Here is a 19524-nt window from a genome sequence, read left to right as displayed (position 1 = left end):
CTCTCTTCCTCCTTCCCCACTTCTCTCTCCCTTCTTCTTCCCTACATCTTTCTCTCCTTCCTTTTCTCATTCTCTCCCTCCCTCTCTCCCTCCCTTCCTTCCTTTCTTGAATTTCCATACTATGTTTCATCAATAATAAAGCAGAGAATATTTTTATCAACAATGAATGAGGGTTCCTTTTCTTTCTATTTTTGTGCTTTTATTTATTTATTTTAATTAATTAATTTTTTAATTAGTGAATCACCATGAGGGTACAGTTACAGATTTATACATTTTCGTGCTCGTGTTTCCCCCATACAAAGTTTGAGGACCCATCCCTTCACCAGTGCCCATTCCTCCACCACCAGTAAACCCAACATCCCTCCCACCCCCCAATCCCATCTCTCCCCACCCCACCCTGCCTCTGTGGCAGGGTATTCCCTTTTGTTCTCTCTCTCCAAATGGGTGTTGTGGTTTGCAATAGGGGTGTTGAGTGGCCATCGTGTTCAGTCTCTAGTCTACTTTCAGCATGCATCATTCCCGCGTGGGATCTCCATCCACATTTTACTTAATGTTCCCTTCTCTATCTGGCTTGCCTTTTCCCCCAGCATGTAAGGCCAGCTTCCAAGCCATGGAGCCAAACTCCTGCTATTATATACTACTATCCTTGGGTGTTAGTCTCCTACTCTGTTATTCTATATTCCACAGATGAGTGCAATCTTTCTATGTCTGTCTCTCTCTCTGACTCATTTCACTTAGCATACTTTCCATGTCGATCCACTTATATGCAAAGTTCATGACTTTATCTTTTCTAACAGCTGCATAGTATTCCATTGTATAGATGTACCAAAGTTTCTTTAACCAGTCATCTGTTCTAGGGCACTCGGGTTTTGTCCTGGTTCTGGCTATTGTAAACAGTGTCACGATGAACATATAAGTGCAGATGTCATTTCGACTGTACTTTTTTGCCTCTCCAGGATATATTCCCAGAAGTGGTATTGCTGGATCAAATGGAAGCTCAATTTCTAATTTTTTGAGAAGTGTCCATATTGTTTTCCAAAGGGGCTGGACCAGTCGGAATTCCCACCAGCAGTGTAGAAGGGTCCCTTTCTCTCCACATCCTCTCCAACAGTGGTTGCTTTTGTTCATTTGGATGTGTGCCATTCTCTGTGGTGTGAGGTGGTATCTCATAGTTGTTTTGATCTTTGCTCCTGTTTTTACTATTTCCTCCCCTTCTAGTTTTTGGGTTTGTCTGCTGTTCCTTCTCCAGATTTTTGAGATATGTGTTCAGGTTGTTAATTTCGACTCTTTCTTCATTCTTAATGTAGGGCTGCATTTTAATAACTAATTTTGCCCTTATTACAGCTTTTTCTGTAATAATCCCATAGTTTCTGATAACTTGTATTTTAATTTACATTAATGTCAAGGAATCTTTTTTATTTCTTCCTTGAATTCCTCTTTGATCCAGTTGTTATTTAGCAGTGCTTTGTTCTGCTTCCAAGCATTAGGAAGTTTTTCCACATCTCCCTGTTTTCTTTATCATTATGGTCTGAGAAGGTGACAGTGACAGTGACAATTTTATATTTGTTAATTTATGTATGTCGACAGCACAGCGGTTGGGCGTTCGCCTTTCACGTGGCCACCCGAGTTCGATTCCTCTGCCCCTCTCAGAGAGCCCGGCAAGCTACCGAGAGTATCGAGCCCGTGCGGCAGACTGACAAGCTACTCGTGTGTATTGGATATGCCAGAAACAGTAACAATAAGTCTCTTAGTGAGAGATGTTACTGGTGCCCACTCGAACAAATCGATGAGCAATGGGATGGCAGAGAATTTATGTATGTTTTTGTTATGCCTTTATATGTAATCTTTCCTGAAAAACGTTCTTTGTGCACTAGAAAAGACTATTTTTTCCTGTCTGAGGGATCCATAGCCCTGTATGTGTTCAATAATCTCTTGTTCTTTTAGCTCTTCATATAGGGGTCTTGTCTATTTGCTGATATTCCATCTGGTTAATGTAATGTAAATGGGGAAAGGGCAGTTTTGAAGTATCCCACTATTACAATTTTTTTGATGAGTCTCTTTAGTTATGTGATCAAAAGATTTATGAACTTTGCTGGGACTTCATTTGGTGCATAAAAACTGATGACAGTATTTCTTGATTGATTGTTCCCTTAAACAGTAAGTAGTGTCCATCACTGTCTCTAATTACTTTCTTTATATTGAATGTTATTTGGTCTAATATAAGTATGGTCATCCTTGCTTCATTTTTGTCTTCCTGGGATTGTATGATTATTTTTCCTCATTTCAATGTGAATCTATATTTATCCTGTAAGTTTAAATATGTCTGCTGTAAGTAGCAGATGGATGGATTTTCTTTCCTGATTGAGCCAGCCTTTTTTTTTTTTAGGGTATCTTAATCCATTGACATTGAGAGAGATCAATGATATAAAAGGCTGTGTTGCCATTTTTGGATGTGTGTGAGGAATTAAATTGTTCTTGTAAGAGTCTATTTGTTTATTGTAAGTGGCCATTCAGTAATTCTTGCAGATTTGTTAGTTGTCACAAATGATGCCAGCTCTGATCCCTTTCTCAAGCCTAAAAAATAGATTTGCAGGATAGTGGAATCTAGGCTGGAAGGTTGGTGTCTTTTTTCTTTTAATTATTCAGAACTTCTAATATGGAACCATGTCCATGAACCACCACTGATGACATGTAAGCTCATCTACCGACCTTTTTCCAGAGACCTGTTAATAAATCTCAAAAGAGATCAACTAGCTGCAAAAATTTCTTGGATATCCATTCCCAGTGGAGACTTCTGGGGTGTTCTCAGAGTGGAGTGGGCTAGCTGCAATCCAAACAAAGCACGAAGCCCAAGCAGCTGCTCCCACACCCCAAAGTCACCATCATGCCTCTGGCCAAACCCTCCTGCCTCAGGACTGAATACTACAGAATACTTAATGAGCTAAAAATTCCAGGTACGCAGGTCTGTGTTGCTGAAAACTCCAGATTTTATTGAATTTGAGCGCTGTAAACTCCCCTCACCTCCCTGTACTTCTGGAAGAACCAGAAGCCATGGCCACTTAAATATTTAACTTCCCAGTTGGCTACCTGGTTAAATATTCTGGATTTTCTGGAGTGTGTAGCCGCATTTTTGGCCATGCAACAGGTTCTAACCCTATGACGCTGACATCGCAGTAGTAGCACATTACATTGAATAGAATACAACACAGAAGTTGACCAATGTTGACTAACAAAATCATTAACACAAAAGACTTAACTTGCAATAACAGCTTATTAAAACCTCAAAGAATTTACAGTCTCCATGGTGAGATACAATAATTTTCACAGATTTTCTTTTACATAAATATTTTGTTTTGATCATTCCATTAGCCATATAATGGTCTCACTGTCTCACTGTCATCCCGTTGCTCATCTATTTGCTTGAGCGGCACCAGTAATATCTCCATTGTAAGACTTGTTGTTACTGTTTTTTGTATATCGAATACGCCACGGTAAGCTTGCCAGGCTCTTCCATGCAGGCGAGATACTCTTGGTAGCTTGCCAGGCTCTCCGAGGGGGTGGAGGAATCGAACCTGGGTTGGCTACATGCAAGACAAACGCCCTACCCGCTAAATTGTTGGACCTGCTATGGGGGCAGCCTTGAAGGGTGGTTGGGAAAACAGACAATGGTGGAGAAAAGGTGACAGTGGTGGTGGGATTGGTGTTGGAATACTGAATGCCTGTAACAAATCATCATGAACAAACTTATAAACCATCTGTTTAAATAAAGTGGGGGAAAAAAAGAACTTTGAATGTCATTCCACTTTTTCATGGCTTGTAAGATATATGAAAGCTCAATTGTGATTCTTATATTATTTCTCTTGTATTTGATCGTTTCATTCTCTCTTGTTACTTTAAGTAGTATTTCTGTCTTTTGATCTTATTATTTTGATTACTATGTGTCTCAGTGTTATTTTGTTTGACTATATATTTTGGTAGTCTTCGGACATCATTTTTTTTTTAATTGATGTTTTTTGGCTGGCAGTGCTTGGACCATATGGGATGCTGGGGATTAAACTTTGGTCAAAACCCCATGATAAAATGGGGTGATGTTACCTTCACACAGTAGCATCACCCCATTTTATCATGTTCTCTTACCCCTGAAAGATATTGAAGGGTTTTTCATTGAAGAAAAGCTTCTCATTTTTAGTCTTCACTCTACTAATGAATTTTCCATAGTGGAAATAAACTGTGAGCAGTGGCTGAGATAAAAATGGCCACAGGTGTAAACAGCATCCATTTAAGCTCTTAGCTTAAAGCAGCTCCCACTATTTGCCACAGTGTGTAAAATAAATTGTAGAGTTTTCGTCTTTTACCTCACTTCCTATGTGATGCTATAGAATTTTGCTAAACCAAACTACCAGAATAGACATTATTACCTGGTTAGTTGCTAATAATGTAGAATCTCAGATTCTATCTCAGACTTAAGGAATTAGGATATGTAAACAACAATAAGGTACTCAGGCAAATTTTATGCAGAGTAAAACTGAAGTTCTTTTTTTTTTTAAAAAAAAAACTTTTTATTAAATCACCATGTGGAAAGTTACAAAGTTCTCAGGTTTATATGTCAGTTATACAATATTCAAACACCCATCCCTTCACCAGTGCCCATATTCCACCACCAGAAACCCCAGTATACCCCCCGCCCCCACCCCCTACCCCCTACTGTATAACTAATGAATTTCACTTCATTTTTTCTTTACCTTGATTACATTCCATAATTCAACACAAAACTCACTATAGTTGTTAGAGTTTCCAAGCAAGAGAGACAGACCTACTACATTTGATAATTAGTTTTTCATTGCTGGAAATGAAGAGATATGTAGCCCCACTGCTACAAGTACATAACTCTCTCTCTCTCTCTTTTTTTTTCCCCTTTTTCCTTTTCCCTTTTTTTTTTTTTCCTTTTTCCCCCTCATCCTCCTTCCAGCGCCTCATAGTATGGTGTACGCCACGCCGCGTCGGCCAGCATGGGGCTTTTGCTTAGTTCACAGTCCAGAGAGCTGGCTGCTACATTAAAAACATTCAATATTTCAACAAAAACTTACTGTTATTATTTGGAGTTTCCCCCCCAAGTCAGACCTGTTCAAAAGGAACCGTTTCACATTGCTGGCAATTATAAATGTTAAGTCGCGCGGACACAGCCGGTTTTGGATTTCTGTATAAAGTCCAGGGAAAATTCTGCCAGATGCTGGAACCCCAATTCCTAAAGCTGCCTCTGGTTCCCGCTCGTTGCACATCCACCGGCTCTGCAGAGACATGGGCACCCGGGCCGAAAACTCGGCCGGCCGGAGCAGAGCCCCGGCCCTGGCGGGGGCTGGCCCTGTATCCCCAAAACTGAAGTTCTTATCTAGAACTTAAATTTTAAAGAGTATTGTAACTATCTTTTCTTTAGAGTTTCAAATGAGGGCAGGGAATATGACTCAAGAGGTAAATCACATGCCCGTGTAGCCCTGGGCTAGCCAGCATAGCATTCCCCTCAACTCCAACACTGCCCACTATAGCTCAGCGGCCCACCACACCAAAACTAAAAGCATAAAAAACTCAGGTATATCGCCAATGGGCTGGAGCAATAGCACAGCGGGTAGGGCGTTTGCCTTTCACGCAGCTGACCTGTTCGATTCCTCCACCCCTCTCGGAGAGCCTGGCAAGCTACCAAGAATATTGTGCCCGCACGGCAGAGCCTGGCAAGCTACCCGTGGCCTATTTGATATGCCAAAAACAGTAACAATAAGTCTCACAATGAGAGACGTTACTGGTGCCCACTCGAACAAATCGATGAGCAACGGGATGACAGTGACAGTGATATAGCCAATCAGTCACAGTAACCATGACAGACTAATTGCTCTATTTAAGGTTGCTATATATTGGTAAGTTTTGGTATTTTACCTCCTTTGTGTCCCCAGATTGGTAAAATTTTGTTACTACATGGCTTTATTCTTTTATTTATCTTTTATCAAATAACAGTAACTGATATATATATATATATTTTTTTTTTGCTTTGTCTTATGTTTTTCTTTTTGTCAAATTTACAAAAGATTTATCTACTTTCTTGGTTTTTTCAGAGAATCAGTCTTTGGATTCAATTAATACTAATCTTTCAAAGTTAAATGGGAGACTTTTTATTTCAGCAACAGGAAGAAAAATAAATATAAATCTCAAGTAGGTATGAAAAGCTTATAAACTGTAAAGCAAGATACAAATGCTTAAAGCATTATTTAATAAGGCCATAGATGACACTTAAAATGTGATTATTTATGGGGCAGAACAACTGTACAATGGGTAGGATTGTATAATGTTGTATAATGTACAACTGTATAATGCTTTATGCAAACCATTATTGTGGATGGGTTCAACCTTACTTGCCAGTAGAATCAAAACCATATATATTTGCAAATATAAATTTCCTGGTACCAAAAGCATTGCAGGAAGAAATGATTAATAATGACCTTCAATTGATACATCAGTCTATAACTCATGTCTCCACCTGGTTGTCTTTATGAATAACTAATCATATATTTTTTAAGGCGGACAAACACATCCTAAGGTGCTTAGCACTTCCTCTTGGCTCTGCCCTCAGGGATCACCCCTGGTGGATCCCCAGCACCCTAGGACTATGGGGTGCTGGGGATCAAACCCTGGTCAGACACATGTAAGGAAAACTCCTACCTACTGTACAGTTGCTCTAGCCCCACAGAGAATCATATTTTGTGTTATCTATATGACATCACTAAATAATGCTTTAAGCATTTGTATCTTGCTTTACAGTTTATAAACTTTTCATATCCACTCAAGATTTCTATTTGTTTTTCCTCCTGCCCCTGCAATACTTATATTTACTAAGGGATTTATGGTCTGAGGCCTTATTTTCAAATGGACAAATAGAAATCATAGGAGTATATATCTTGGGGGAAGAGCTTTGAAAGCACATATTCTCTCAAATAAAAGGAAGAGTCAGGAGTTGGAATTTAAGCCATAAATAGAGAAAGAAAATGGCAATTTAACACACTTATCTTAGATCAGACAATTTTGTGAATGCATTAGCTCTTTTCTCTTTTGAGGAGTCAAGGTTTTGTTTGCACTTTAAAAACATATGGAAAAAACCCATTACTTATGCATATTCTTGCCTTTGTGAATATTCTAATCGGATAAGATTTCAAATCAAATTTTTGCACTCAAAATGTCCCAATTTTATAATAGCTTCTAAAGAAGTATAGTTTATTGAATTTGGGATTTTTCAGTTCACTAATAGACTGGACTCATTTAGATCATTGTAGAGGAAGGAGCTGTTGAAGTCCTTCACAAAATAAATTTTACTCTTGTGCTGATTGGAGATTTTCAATCTATAATAATCTTTTCCTAAGCATTCACATAAGCAAGCAATTAAATGCTAAATGTAGGTCCCTTTAAGAATTTAGAGTAGAATTCATCCTAGCCTTGCATTCGTAACATTATTATTTTTGAGAACATTTTTAATCTCCAATAAGTAGTGCTGACTATTGAGAAAGAGGAAATAATCCTCAATTTTATCTTAGAGAACTGATCAATTCATCTCCGATAATATTTTTACCTTCTAAGCAAATGTTTTCTTTCTAAATCTCAAAATAGAAACTGAATGTGGAAGAAGATAGTAAAAGCTATTAAATTATGCTCATTGCATTCCATTATGTTAGAATTAAGATACTAAAGTACAGATCATTTACACTGAAATCGTACATGGACAGAGACCTGAGTGATACGGCACAGTGATTCAGTGAGTACAGCAGGTAGGGCGCTTACTTTGCACTCAGCCAACCTGGATTTGATCCCCGGCATCCCATTTGGTCCCCTGAGTACCACCAGGTGTAATTCCTGAGTGCAGAACTAGGTGTAAGCCCTGAGCACCGCCAGGTGTGGCCCCAAAACAAAACCAAAAGAAATTTCACATGGACAGAGACAAATAATTAATTTGTCTGAAAAATTAATCATGGGCTTTTGAAAATCATTTTTAGACACAATGGCGTATGTAATTGTATACAACATTTTTTCAGGCAAACAATATTCCCACCTCTAATTCGACCATCTCATATCCCATCCTTCTAGGAGATGTCAGATTCCCTACCATTCTCACCATGATTGACAGACAGGTTTTAATTGTAGTTTGTGTCTGGAAATTTAGATCTCTAAGGCAGAGCCTGGCATGCTACCCGTGGCTAATTCAATATGCCAAAAACAGTAACAAGTCTCACAATAGAGACGTTACTGGTGCCCACTCAAGCAAATTGATGAACAATGGGGGGACGACAGTGCAGTCCCGTGAACCTTGCCCATGTTACTTTCAGAACTACTTTTTTTTTCTTTTAACTTCACCCCTCCATTTCTCTCCTTCCTTGACAGTTTTGTTTCTTTAATCTGGAGTGTCTTACTACCCACCAAGCCCTAGACATGTTATTCTACACACCAGATTCCAGTATGTGTTCTTCCCCTTCTGACTTACTTCAAGATTCTCCTGTTCTATCCAAATTGCAACAAACTGCCTGATTTAATTATACTTTGTGGCCACAAAGTATTGCATTCTGTCATAGACTCTTCTGTTGTGTTTTCCATAACCTGACTACTGTACTAAGTACTGCAATGATCACAGGTGTGTACATATCTTTTTAAATGAATGTTTTTGCATTTTATGGATAAGAAGCAGTGGGATCAGGTCATATGGTAGCTCCATTCTTAGTTGTCTGAGGAGTCTCCATAAATAAAGGCTAGACAGGATTCCCACCAGCAGTGCATGAATTTTTCCACTATATTTTATCATATCCCCAAGATGATATTTGCCATTCTTACTGGCGTGAGGGAAGATCATTATTTTCTCAATTGGATTTCCCTGATAATATGACAATGAATACTTTTTCATATGACTTGTGGCATGACTTCTTAAGATTTCTGTCCTTGGGGCTGGAGCGATAGCACAGCGGGTAGGGCGTTTGCCTTGCAAGTGGCCAACCCGGGTTCGAATCCCAGCATCCCATATAGTCCCCTGAGCACCGCCAGGAATAATTCCTGAGTGTAGAACCAGGAGTAACCACTGTGCATCGCCGGGTGTGACCCAAAAAGCAAAAAAAAAAAAAAGATTTCTGTCCTTGGTAAGACTTCTGTCTTCAGTGTCTATCCACTTCTTTTTCAGTTTGCAAATGTGGTTATTGAACTTACTGTTGATCTTTTGTTCTATATATCTTGAATATATCTAACCTGCTGTACTGTGTGCAAATATTTTCTCCCAAATTTTTTGACATCTTTTAACTTTAGCCTATTTCACCATAAAGACACTATATTTGATGTTTTCCTTCTTTGCTTCTGTTGTCTTTGTCATGAAATCATATTAAAAATAACTTTAAGGTCCTAATCCCGGGGCACTCTCCTCAGTGTTTCGTGGAATCCAGTCTAATCTTAAGGTCTTTGATCCACTTTGAATTGACTTTTGTGTAAGGTCTCAGATATGGATACCTGTTTTTTTTTTTTTCCATACAGCTATCCAATTTTCACAGCACCATTTTTTGAAGACTATCTTTACTCAACTTCATAAACCTGGATCCTTTGTCTTAAATTAGCTGTCCATATATGTAAGGGTTTCTCCTTGGGTACTCAATTCTAACCCACTGCTATCCTTATCCCAGTTTTATGGGTATTCCAAATGGCCAAAATCATTCTGAGAAATAAGAAACTGGGAGATATTGGGGCTCCTGATTCCAAACTATACTATAAAGAAATAGTAATAACATAGTTTTTTTTTTTAATTTTAAATTTAAAGATCTTGGGAGAGAGCTATCAGTATAGGTTTGATCTCAAGCACCCCATGTAGTTTGCTGGGCAATGCCATGAGTGCTTCCTGAGTGTAGATCCAGGAATAAGCCCTGAGCAAAGAAGGATGGTAGTGTTAACCCCCAAACAACAAAAAAATACAGAAGATAATAATAATAAAGATCTTGAATTTATGTCTTCTCCATTTTGTTCCTGGGAATGCATTTCAAATTTAAATGAAACTTAAAAGATTTCTCACCTAAAGTACTAGAAAGACAAATATATATTATGTGATGGTTTCTTTTATAAGAGTTATACTTGCAAATTATTCTGGAAATTTTCCTTTTACATGCTATTCAGAAATTCACTTTTCCTTCTATCCACATCCAGCAGTAAATACTTGCCATGGAACCCAGACTAGTGGTAGGAAAGAAGGAAAAACAAAAAACTGAATTCTATGATATGTTTAAATGGCATTGGTCTAGTCATTCACAGGAAACTTGCTAAAACATGTGATTTAGGTGCAATGAATTAAAGGAGTATGTAGAAAACAACCTAGCTAAGACTAAGAGACCAAAGTAAGAGACCTAAGGCAAAGGGGATAGAGGGATGAGACAGAAAATGCAAGAAATAAGCATGTTCTGTGGAAAAAAGTTTACTGATGTGTTGCACGTAAATGTTAAGAAATTTTAAAAGAATGTCTTACCTATATTAATGCACTGATTTCTATGGAAAACTTGGGTGGGCAGTATTTTTTTCAGATGAGGAAAAGAGATGCAGAGAAATTAAGTTGTTTATATCATACCACATATCTCAGAAACCACGCCCATTCCATATACTACTTGATAACCATGGAAATTAGTTTTAATAGGACAGAATTAGAAGAATCTTTTTGTAACAAATCACAAGAATTGACATGGCTTCAACTAAAATTTTAACTCCACCAACCTACAGCTCTATGACAGACTTCCATGTGCCCCAGTTTTTTGTCTGTACACAAGGCATGGCAGATTCGCTATTTGTCTTTAGAATTAAGTATCACATAAATCATGCATTTATGCAATAGGCAGGGGCCTAATGGCTAAGATTTGGTACTCAGAATTTTACCACTACTAGAATTTTACAGGGAAAGCTGTTAAAGACCCATTCTATTTTTGTGTCACACCAGGCTGTGGTGAGTTGGAGCTATAGCACAGCAGGTAGGGCGTTTGCCTTGCACGTGGCCAACTCGGGTTCGATTCCTTCGCCCCTCTTGGAGAACCCTGCAAGCTACCGAGAGTATCCCGCATGCACGGCATAGCCTGGCAAGTTCCCCGTGGGGTATTCGATATGCCCAAAACAGTAACAAGTCTCATAATGGAGATGTTACTGGTCCCTGCCCGAGCAAATCGATGAAGAGAGATGACAGTGCTACAGTGCTACCAGGCTGTGGTGTGTAGTAAATAAGCTCAGTGCTTATTACAGGCTCTGTGTAGGGATCACCCCTAAGAGCTCAGGAGACATTGTAGTGTACTGGGGATCAAACCTGGGTTGGCTATAAGGCCAGTTCCCTAGCCATTGTTCCACTGTACTATCTCTTCCAGCACCCCCTGCCCCAAACCATTTTATTAAAAAAATACAACAGTGTTTGGGATTTGCTTAGAGCAAAGAAATAATGGGAAAGGAGTTAGAAATGACTAGATGTTACCAAGTAGATAGGAATACCACAGACTGCAATGAAGATGGCTCTGGAAGAGATGACTTCTTGTGGGATATGTTAATAGTATGGGCATGTATAGTAGTTATGCACTAAGGTGGTGAACATAACTGAATTCAGGTAAGTAGTCTAGGGGAGTCATGAGAAAATAAATGCATTAGAACTCTAGGTCAAGGATTATTCTGAACTGTGAACATTTACTTTGATTCACATACAAAATTAATATAAAATATAAATAAAATTAAAAAAAAAGCAGTTTCAGTACTGTTACGGAAACTTGCCATTCAAATACATAAGTTTCCTGGAGTCAGAGTCAGTGCCAGGGTTATGGTGTTTGGCTTACAGAAGGTCAAACCCTAGGCACCGAAGGATGTGGTTCAAACCTCTCTGCCTGCCACTCCCCTTGCCTCCCAATAAAATATTTTACCCTTTAGAAAAATTAGGCTATGAAAGCACATTTTGAGTCCAAGTTATAAATGCTGAAAAGGACAAATGCCTCCATACTGAGTTAGTTAATAAGGGAATATTAAGACCAATGCAAATTTGTTGCCACAATGCAAAATTGTTTTTAAAGGTCACTTTCTAGAACCTCTTTTTAGTACATAATTAAAGGCATGTATCTCCTAATTATCCCAAGGATTACTCCCAATAAACTGTTACTTATCTGATCTTAGGATACATAACTGGGTTGATTTCCTCATATTTTTCATCTTCCAATGTTTAGGATTTTCAGTGAAATAAGTAATATCTAATCTAATCTAATTAATGTAGGCAAATCATCTGTCCATTTAACAAAAATATTGCCAAGTAATTTCAATTGTCCAGTCAACTGCAAAGTCTAAAATTAAATGGATTGAGATTTAACAGTTCAACATCAGTCAACACAGGATCTCAACTCCTCCTATAGCCAATCTAATCCAGAATGCTTACCTAGGGATATGTAAGCATTCTATTTTCATCCTTCACTGCCATATTGCAGTAGTGTTTTTGGCATATCAGATCTGACAATACCAACTACTTTAGATAATCAGTTCTAGGATGATAGATGGGTAATTTCTCTTCAAGATCATGCTGATACTTTTGGTAGCAATTTTTAAAAAGTATTTGGATCTTCTACCCTTCACAATTCTCCTCTAGCCCTAATATCATAGCTCTCTCCAATTGACAGAAAACTGGTCACAATGTCCTCGTGATCTACAGTGCTCTTTCACAGGGAAAGGCTGACTCAAAGTTATTACAAGAACACTTTTTGGGGTTTGAATTTCCACTGGCCCATGTTCATGCACTTAAAAAATGGGTAAGCCAGAATTAAAACTAAACTCTAGTCCTGTACTACTTCCATCTGCATTTCCAATTCATAGAATCCATTCATGCATGTATTAGCACAGTTTCAATTTTTCCCAGAGGAATTAAATTATTCATTCAACGTTTCCAGGGCTTCAGATTGATATAATTCACCTACAAACTGCATGTTTATCAACCCATTATTAGAACTTTACGTGCATAAAATATATTACGTAGAAAAAAGCCAAGTTCGTATATTAATATATCTTAAGTGATAAATACCACCTATGGACTAGGATCTGGGGATTTAGAACTTAATACTATTGCTCTATGTCCCATTTATAAAACCCAACTTTCCAGAAAAAAAAGTGATTAGCTCATAAACAGAAACTAGATTTTTTTTTCAGAAATTTATGTATTGACACTGAAGTTTTGTATAGCCAAGCACTTATGTGCCTAGTTTGCTATTTTACAAATCACATGATGATCATAAGCTGATTCAGATGAGCAGATTATTGATGAAGAACCCTGGTCTCGTTTCACCTTTGTAACTGGAAGCAGAAGGCCCCAAAGGGTGCTGATTCTGTTGTTTTCTTGGTACTCATCCTTACTTCAGTGAAAACCGGTGACTGCAATCCAAGAGGAAGACACTTCTCATGACTCTAGCAAAACTAAACCTACATAATCATCTTCACAGAAGTATTAATTCAGAAACACTGCTCCTATTTTTCTGTTGTATTGGGGTCATGCCAGCAGCACTCAGGTCTTACTTCTGGTCTCTGCTCAGAGACCATGAGATGCCACAGATTGAACCAGGGTCCACTGCCTGCAAAGCAAGACGCTTACCTGCTGTACTATTGCTCTGGCTAGTCTACAGGGGGTTTTCATTTTTTGTTTTGTAAGAGGGAGGGATATTGATCCATAACCTGATGTGAGCACAGCTTACTCCTGGTAGTGCCTGGAGCACCATATGTGGTACGAGGATTGAACCTGGACCCACGGCATGCAAGGCAAGCACCCTGTTTGCTGTACTCTCTCTGGCCCCTTTCCACCTTTTGCTATCTGCAGGTCTGGGAAAAGCCTATCCATAGATAAAGAAACAGCAAAAGCGGTAGCAATTATTTCTCTCAAATACCTCATTACTGCCTCTTAAAAGAACGTATTTCCATTAAGTGACAAAATCTGCACTTCCCCTAAGCAGGAAATAAGCTAGAGTTAGGGCTACCCCTTCAGTTAAAAATAAGAATGTAAAAACAGAGCATACCAAATATCATAACCTACTTTAGTAGATGTAATAATACACAGTCTACTCAGGACTCTCCATAATACATTTCATTCAACAACACCCTACAAATTTACACATAGGAAATGATCACATAGCTAGGGCTCATGTGCAAATACAAGGGTAGTTAAGGTGAATGCCTTATACAGTCAAACCTGGTTCCATTCTAGCATAACATGATCCTCCGAATAGGACCTAGTAGTTCTGAAGGGCCTTGCATACCACTGGGGTGGCCTGGGCAAATCCTGGTGCTGCAGGGCCTGAAAAGCACTTAATCTTTGGGTTCTTGCATTGATTCAAGAGTCTCCCCTCTCCCCCCGCACTGTCCCCTAACACTGCTTGGGAGACCCAATCCCCTCCCCAAAAGGAAGAAAGGAAGGGAAAAGGCGGGGTGGGGGGGAGAGATTATTGTTCTTACTAATGCTATTAATTTCTCCAGGGACTTAGAAATAACTTGCGAATTTTCCATCATCCTAAGTGCTTTGTAGAATTGGTGTCCCTGACACAGAAGTAAATAAAAGATATAATTATAGATCTCACAAATACAGTGTATAACAGGTCTGTGATTTTTATTTTAAATTAATAAAGACACTGCAGCTTTCTAGTCTTCATCTTAGCTGAACATTTAACAGTGACTTTATTAGGTGAAAGCTTCAGAAGTATTTAACATTAAATTTACTTCACATTAATGTTTACAAATACATTATCAGCAATTCTTAGTATTTCAAATCAACTAAAACTTGAAATAGAGAAGGCTTATTTCTCAACTCTTCGGAGATACATGAATCCAAGTCTCTACAGCTTGAACCCAAGTCTCTAACCAACAACCACTATGTCATCACTGGTGAACTCATATGAAGGAACTTCAAGGTTGAGAGGTGCAGGTCCCTTCCTGATCCTGCCAGATGCATCATAGTGTGACCCATGGCAAGGGCAGTAATAACCACCAAAATCGCCTGCATTTGCAATGGGTACACAACCGAGATGAGTGCAAACACCTATCAAAATAACCCACTCGGGTTTCTTTACTCGATCTAAGTCATGCTGTGGGTCCCTCAGCTGGGACACTTCAACCGCAGCTTCCTGGTCAATTTCCTTCTGGGTTCTATGCCGAACAAACAGGGGCTTTCCTCTCCACTTGAAAGCCATATTCTTGCCTTCTGGAATATCAGATAACTTGATTTCGATTTTCGACATGGCCAGCACATCAGCAGAAGCACTCATGCTGGATACAAACTGGGAGACGACATTCTTGGCAGCATATGCAACACCCACAGTAGTTGTTGCAGTAACCAAATAGGAAAAACCTTTCCTGGCTTCGCTGCTGTCTTTTGAAGACTTTGTACTATCTAACACTTCGGAGCGGCGGTAGTCAGAGAAGTCAGGTACCTTGATGTCTGTATGAGAATAACGAACAGAGGCAGGAACTACAAGATAAACAGGTTAAAAAATACAATTAGATGAGTACTCTAAGAAGGGTTGGATTAAAAATAGAACTATACTGATGCACAAAAAAATCAAATTATAAAAATGTGAAACAAGGCACTCACTGCAGTGTCTAAGAAAGTAATCAAGCTGGCAGTGGCAAGATGTAAAAATCTACCATGTTGCTATAAAATCACAAAACATACAAATTGAGCTTTTTATTACACCAATTTAGAATTTAAAACTTTGTGTATAAAATTTAAGTTAAAAAACAGCAAGCAGCAATATTTAAAATACAGAATCCTGAAATTCAACCTATACAATTATAACATTCTACCATGTTCTCTTGACTGAATGGCCCTAAAACTAATGCCAATTAAGAGACTGGATTATACTATTAACATTAGCTGCAAATATTTTGTATGGTTTCTATTTTATACTCTAGTGCATAAATTATTACTATTTAAATTCAAATAAAAACCTAGTGGGCAGAGAAAGACATCATTATCTGAACAGGCAAGATACCCAAAGCCCAATGAAATCTCCAAAAGAACCACCTATTTCAATTTATTAAAGAAAAGGCAAAAATATTCACATATGTCCCCTTTTAGTGAAGGGCAACAGGTCCTGATAGGGGTACTATGCTTCATTTTCACTGCTGTGGGTCCCTCAACTGGGACACTGGTAAAATGTCTGCATCAAATATTATACAAATAGAAAATAGACAATTTGTAAATTTATCACAGATTTCTTTGGAACATTAGAAAGTCTTAGAATTATAAAATGAATGTTTTTACTTAAAAACCAAAACTGTCTCATAATATACTCAACTGCACAATTGAACACTACAAAAAAAGAATAACCATCTACTACCATTCACATGGTTCTCAAGATAACTTTTATGGAAGCCATTCATAAAATGTGGTGAAACCCATCAAAATCACTCCATTACCTTTCTGGCAAGTTTCTGGAGGGGACCAGCCACAGGAAATAACTATTTATGTACAGAACAATGGCAAAGTGACATATATGTATGTAAAGCTAGTATGTCTATGTCAGGGTAGACTAGGATTTGGGATCAAGGACGAATTATTTAAACAAAATCCATGCTGCTGCTTCTTAAAAAAAAAACAAAAAACAAAACTACGACCCATAACCACATAACAGTAAAAAGATGTATTTGATACCTTAATCTGGAGAGTATATGAAAAAAAAAAAAGTTCAATTTCTACTGCCAATTGTACTTTTCAAGTTATACTGAAACATTTTTACCAAAAACCCTTTAGGAAATTAAAACTATCATGTTGCAAAAATCATTCTCTGTATGATTAACATAAACTGCATGTTTAAGCTACACTAAAGTCAAGTATTTATAGAGGTTTCCCTGATGATTTTACAGATCTTGGAAGTCAGGATAAGCTTCCAGTTTCCAGCTGAAATATTTAGCTACTTGACAAATTCCAAAATTACTTTTCACCTTTGACATCGAAACTTCCTCCTTAATTTGAAGAGGCTTATCCTGCTAGGCAGTCTGTACCCTAACACTCTCTCCAAAGCATTAAAGGTATCCACTAACAACTAAATAATACCTATTCATAAATGTTTTAGCTCAACAATAAGCAAGACCCAAAGCCGTGAGGACAGAAAAATAAACGACATATTCCCTACGCCCTCAAATTCGTGTTCAGAGGAATCACTAAGGGTGCAATGCAGAGTTAATAGTAGTATTAGGTGCTATAAAAACAAAGGTATCAGCAAATATCAAGGTGCACTGACGCCATCCTAATCGAGAATAAAAGATGGGTAAAAACTGGCTATGCAAAAAACTAACTAGAAGCAAGAGATGAATGTGATAAGTTCAGGTCTTTTGACTTGTATAACTAGGCTCATCAACCCAACTGTTAATCGAGCAACCTGGCCCGCTGAGCGCTGTGATAAACTGGAGGAGCACTTGCTCCAACCAAGCGGGAGAGTCACAACACCACACTTTCCCACGTACAAATTAAGAGCCCAGTAATGCTGGCTTCCAACATTTCAAAAGACACCAGAAATTTTCCCAGTTCGGTAGGCAGAAAACAGATCCTGCCCACAATGTGCAATTTATAGGAGGCAGAGCAGGAAAAAAAACAAATCGGGCTCTCTAGTAATGGTATGATATACGCTCCTGATAAAAAGTCCAAGGCCAAACTACTCTTTCAAATTCATAGGATCACACGAATACCGTCCATCCCTGTCTTGTCTCGTTGCTTTCTTGTAGTGTTATCTGTGGAATAGGCTGATCAACAACCCCTGTTTATTGCCCCTCTTTCAAAATTAATTTGTGGTGTGGAAAACTCTTTGCCCAAAGCTGGAAAACACTGTCGATACACCTTAGGGTACATTACTGCCTTTTCTGTTTTTCTTTTCTTAAGAGGGTGCTGGTGGTGAAAGGGGAGGGCAACGGAGGTCACTGATGAGCAGGAAGATCTATTTTTTTTCTTTTTGGGTCACACCTGGTGATGCACAGGGATTACTCTTGGCTCTGCACTCAGGAATTACTCCTGGCAGTGCCCGGGGGACCATATGGGATGCTGGGAATTGAACCCGGGTCGGCCGTGTGCAAGGCAAACGCCCTACCCGCTGTGCTATTGCTCCAGTCCCGAAGGTTTCCTTTTAAGTTTTCAAGAACATTTATCAAGTCCTGCAAACGCGCTAATAGCTTGACCTATTCTCTCGCTGAGCCGCATCACCACGTCCTGGTCAGGGTTAATAACCAGGACTTCGTTTCACAAAGTCAAAAATGCCTCTAAGCATAAACACCCATCAGATTTGACGGGACGGGAGAATTCTGGAACTCCACCGGGGAGGCCCAAACGCTAGTGGGTCCAGTGTGCAGCCTGTGCCCCACCGAGTCCCCGGGGAGTCCAGGAATGGGTGACCCGGCCGCGCTCCCGCGCCAGGTTAAGGTCAGAGGCCCAAGGTCGGCACGGCGCGGCAGCGCGATCCCACCATCCCGCTGACCCCTCGCTCTATCCGGCAGCCCCGCAGGCCCACGGGTGGAGGGAGCGAGAAAGGGAAATGCCCCCCCCCCACTCCCACCCAAGTCCCCGACGCGCCCCTCCGCCCCCGCTCACCATTGAGGCCCACGGTGGCTGTCAAAGGCCGGCCCGCAGCCTGGCCGCACAGCGACTCCCGGCACAGAAACGGCCGCTTCCCGTCCAGCACCGGCGCCTCCGAGGCAGCGGGCACCGCGGCCTGCACGAGAGGCCGCAGAGCACCCGCCACCCCGCGAGAGGTGGCCGACAGGACGGGCGCGAAAGGGCCCGAGCGAGCGGCGACCGACAACATGGCGACGACTGCTCCCGCCGGGCAAGATGGTCACAGGGACGACCTTCCGCCTGCCGCGCAGGCGCGAGAAGGCGCCGGAAGGGCGGGCTCGTGACGTCACACGTCGGCCGCCGCAGACCCCGCCTCTCTCGCGAGGCCCGGCGCGGCGATTCCCGAGAGGCGCTGCGTCACAGGCGGGACTAGGCGAGCACGCTGAAGGGGGTAGGGGGTGGTGCCAGGAGCACAGTCTGGGGGCGGAGCCCTCGGGTGGGGAGGAGCCGGAAGTCGGCGCCTTTCTGCTTCTGGGTCCAGAGAATGTTGAGTGAAAGGTACAAGTCCTCGAACACCCGCGATTCGCTATTGCGTTCTTATATAGAGCAGACCCTTCATCCCTGGGACCTGCGGATAAAAAGTTACTGTGATTGTTTTAAGAACAGTAGTAATCATCACAATAATCATCATCTCTCCGTTATACGCATAATTTATACACATATATAACTGGTAGGACAGAACCCAGTAATTATGTATTTACTATAATGATGATGGACTTAACCTTTAAAAGTTAAGGGGACTGTGTGGAGAAGTTTAATAATGATAGCGACTTGTATCAACCATTTATTATATATTTTTTTACTTTGTGTTTTAATTTTCATTTATAATTAAATGAAAGAGCCTATGAAGTAACGGTGCCCCCGTGTGCTTGTGAGGAAACCGAGTT

At 40.0% G+C, this 19524-nt stretch overlaps 1 protein-coding gene across 1 annotated transcript; it reads right to left on the bottom strand.

Annotated features, from left to right (window-relative positions):
• Positions 1 to 14618: 14618 nt before the first annotated feature.
• On the bottom strand, positions 14619 to 18902 carry LOC101555430 (cytochrome b-c1 complex subunit Rieske, mitochondrial). The gene is made up of 2 exons (XM_004600694.2): positions 18614 to 18902; positions 14619 to 15502 (listed from the first exon to the last, which is right to left on the bottom strand). Exons 1-2 carry the CDS (start codon positions 18825 to 18827, stop codon positions 14892 to 14894), a joined length of 825 nt encoding a protein of 274 aa, XP_004600751.2. The 5' UTR covers positions 18828 to 18902; the 3' UTR covers positions 14619 to 14891.
• Between the last annotated feature and the right edge of the window lie 622 nt (positions 18903 to 19524).

The sequence above is a fragment of the Sorex araneus genome, chromosome 8 (genome assembly GCF_027595985.1).
Source record: "Sorex araneus isolate mSorAra2 chromosome 8, mSorAra2.pri, whole genome shotgun sequence".
Lineage (NCBI taxonomy): Eukaryota > Metazoa > Chordata > Mammalia > Eulipotyphla > Soricidae > Sorex > Sorex araneus.
This window is presented reverse-complemented; position numbering and strand designations above follow the sequence as displayed.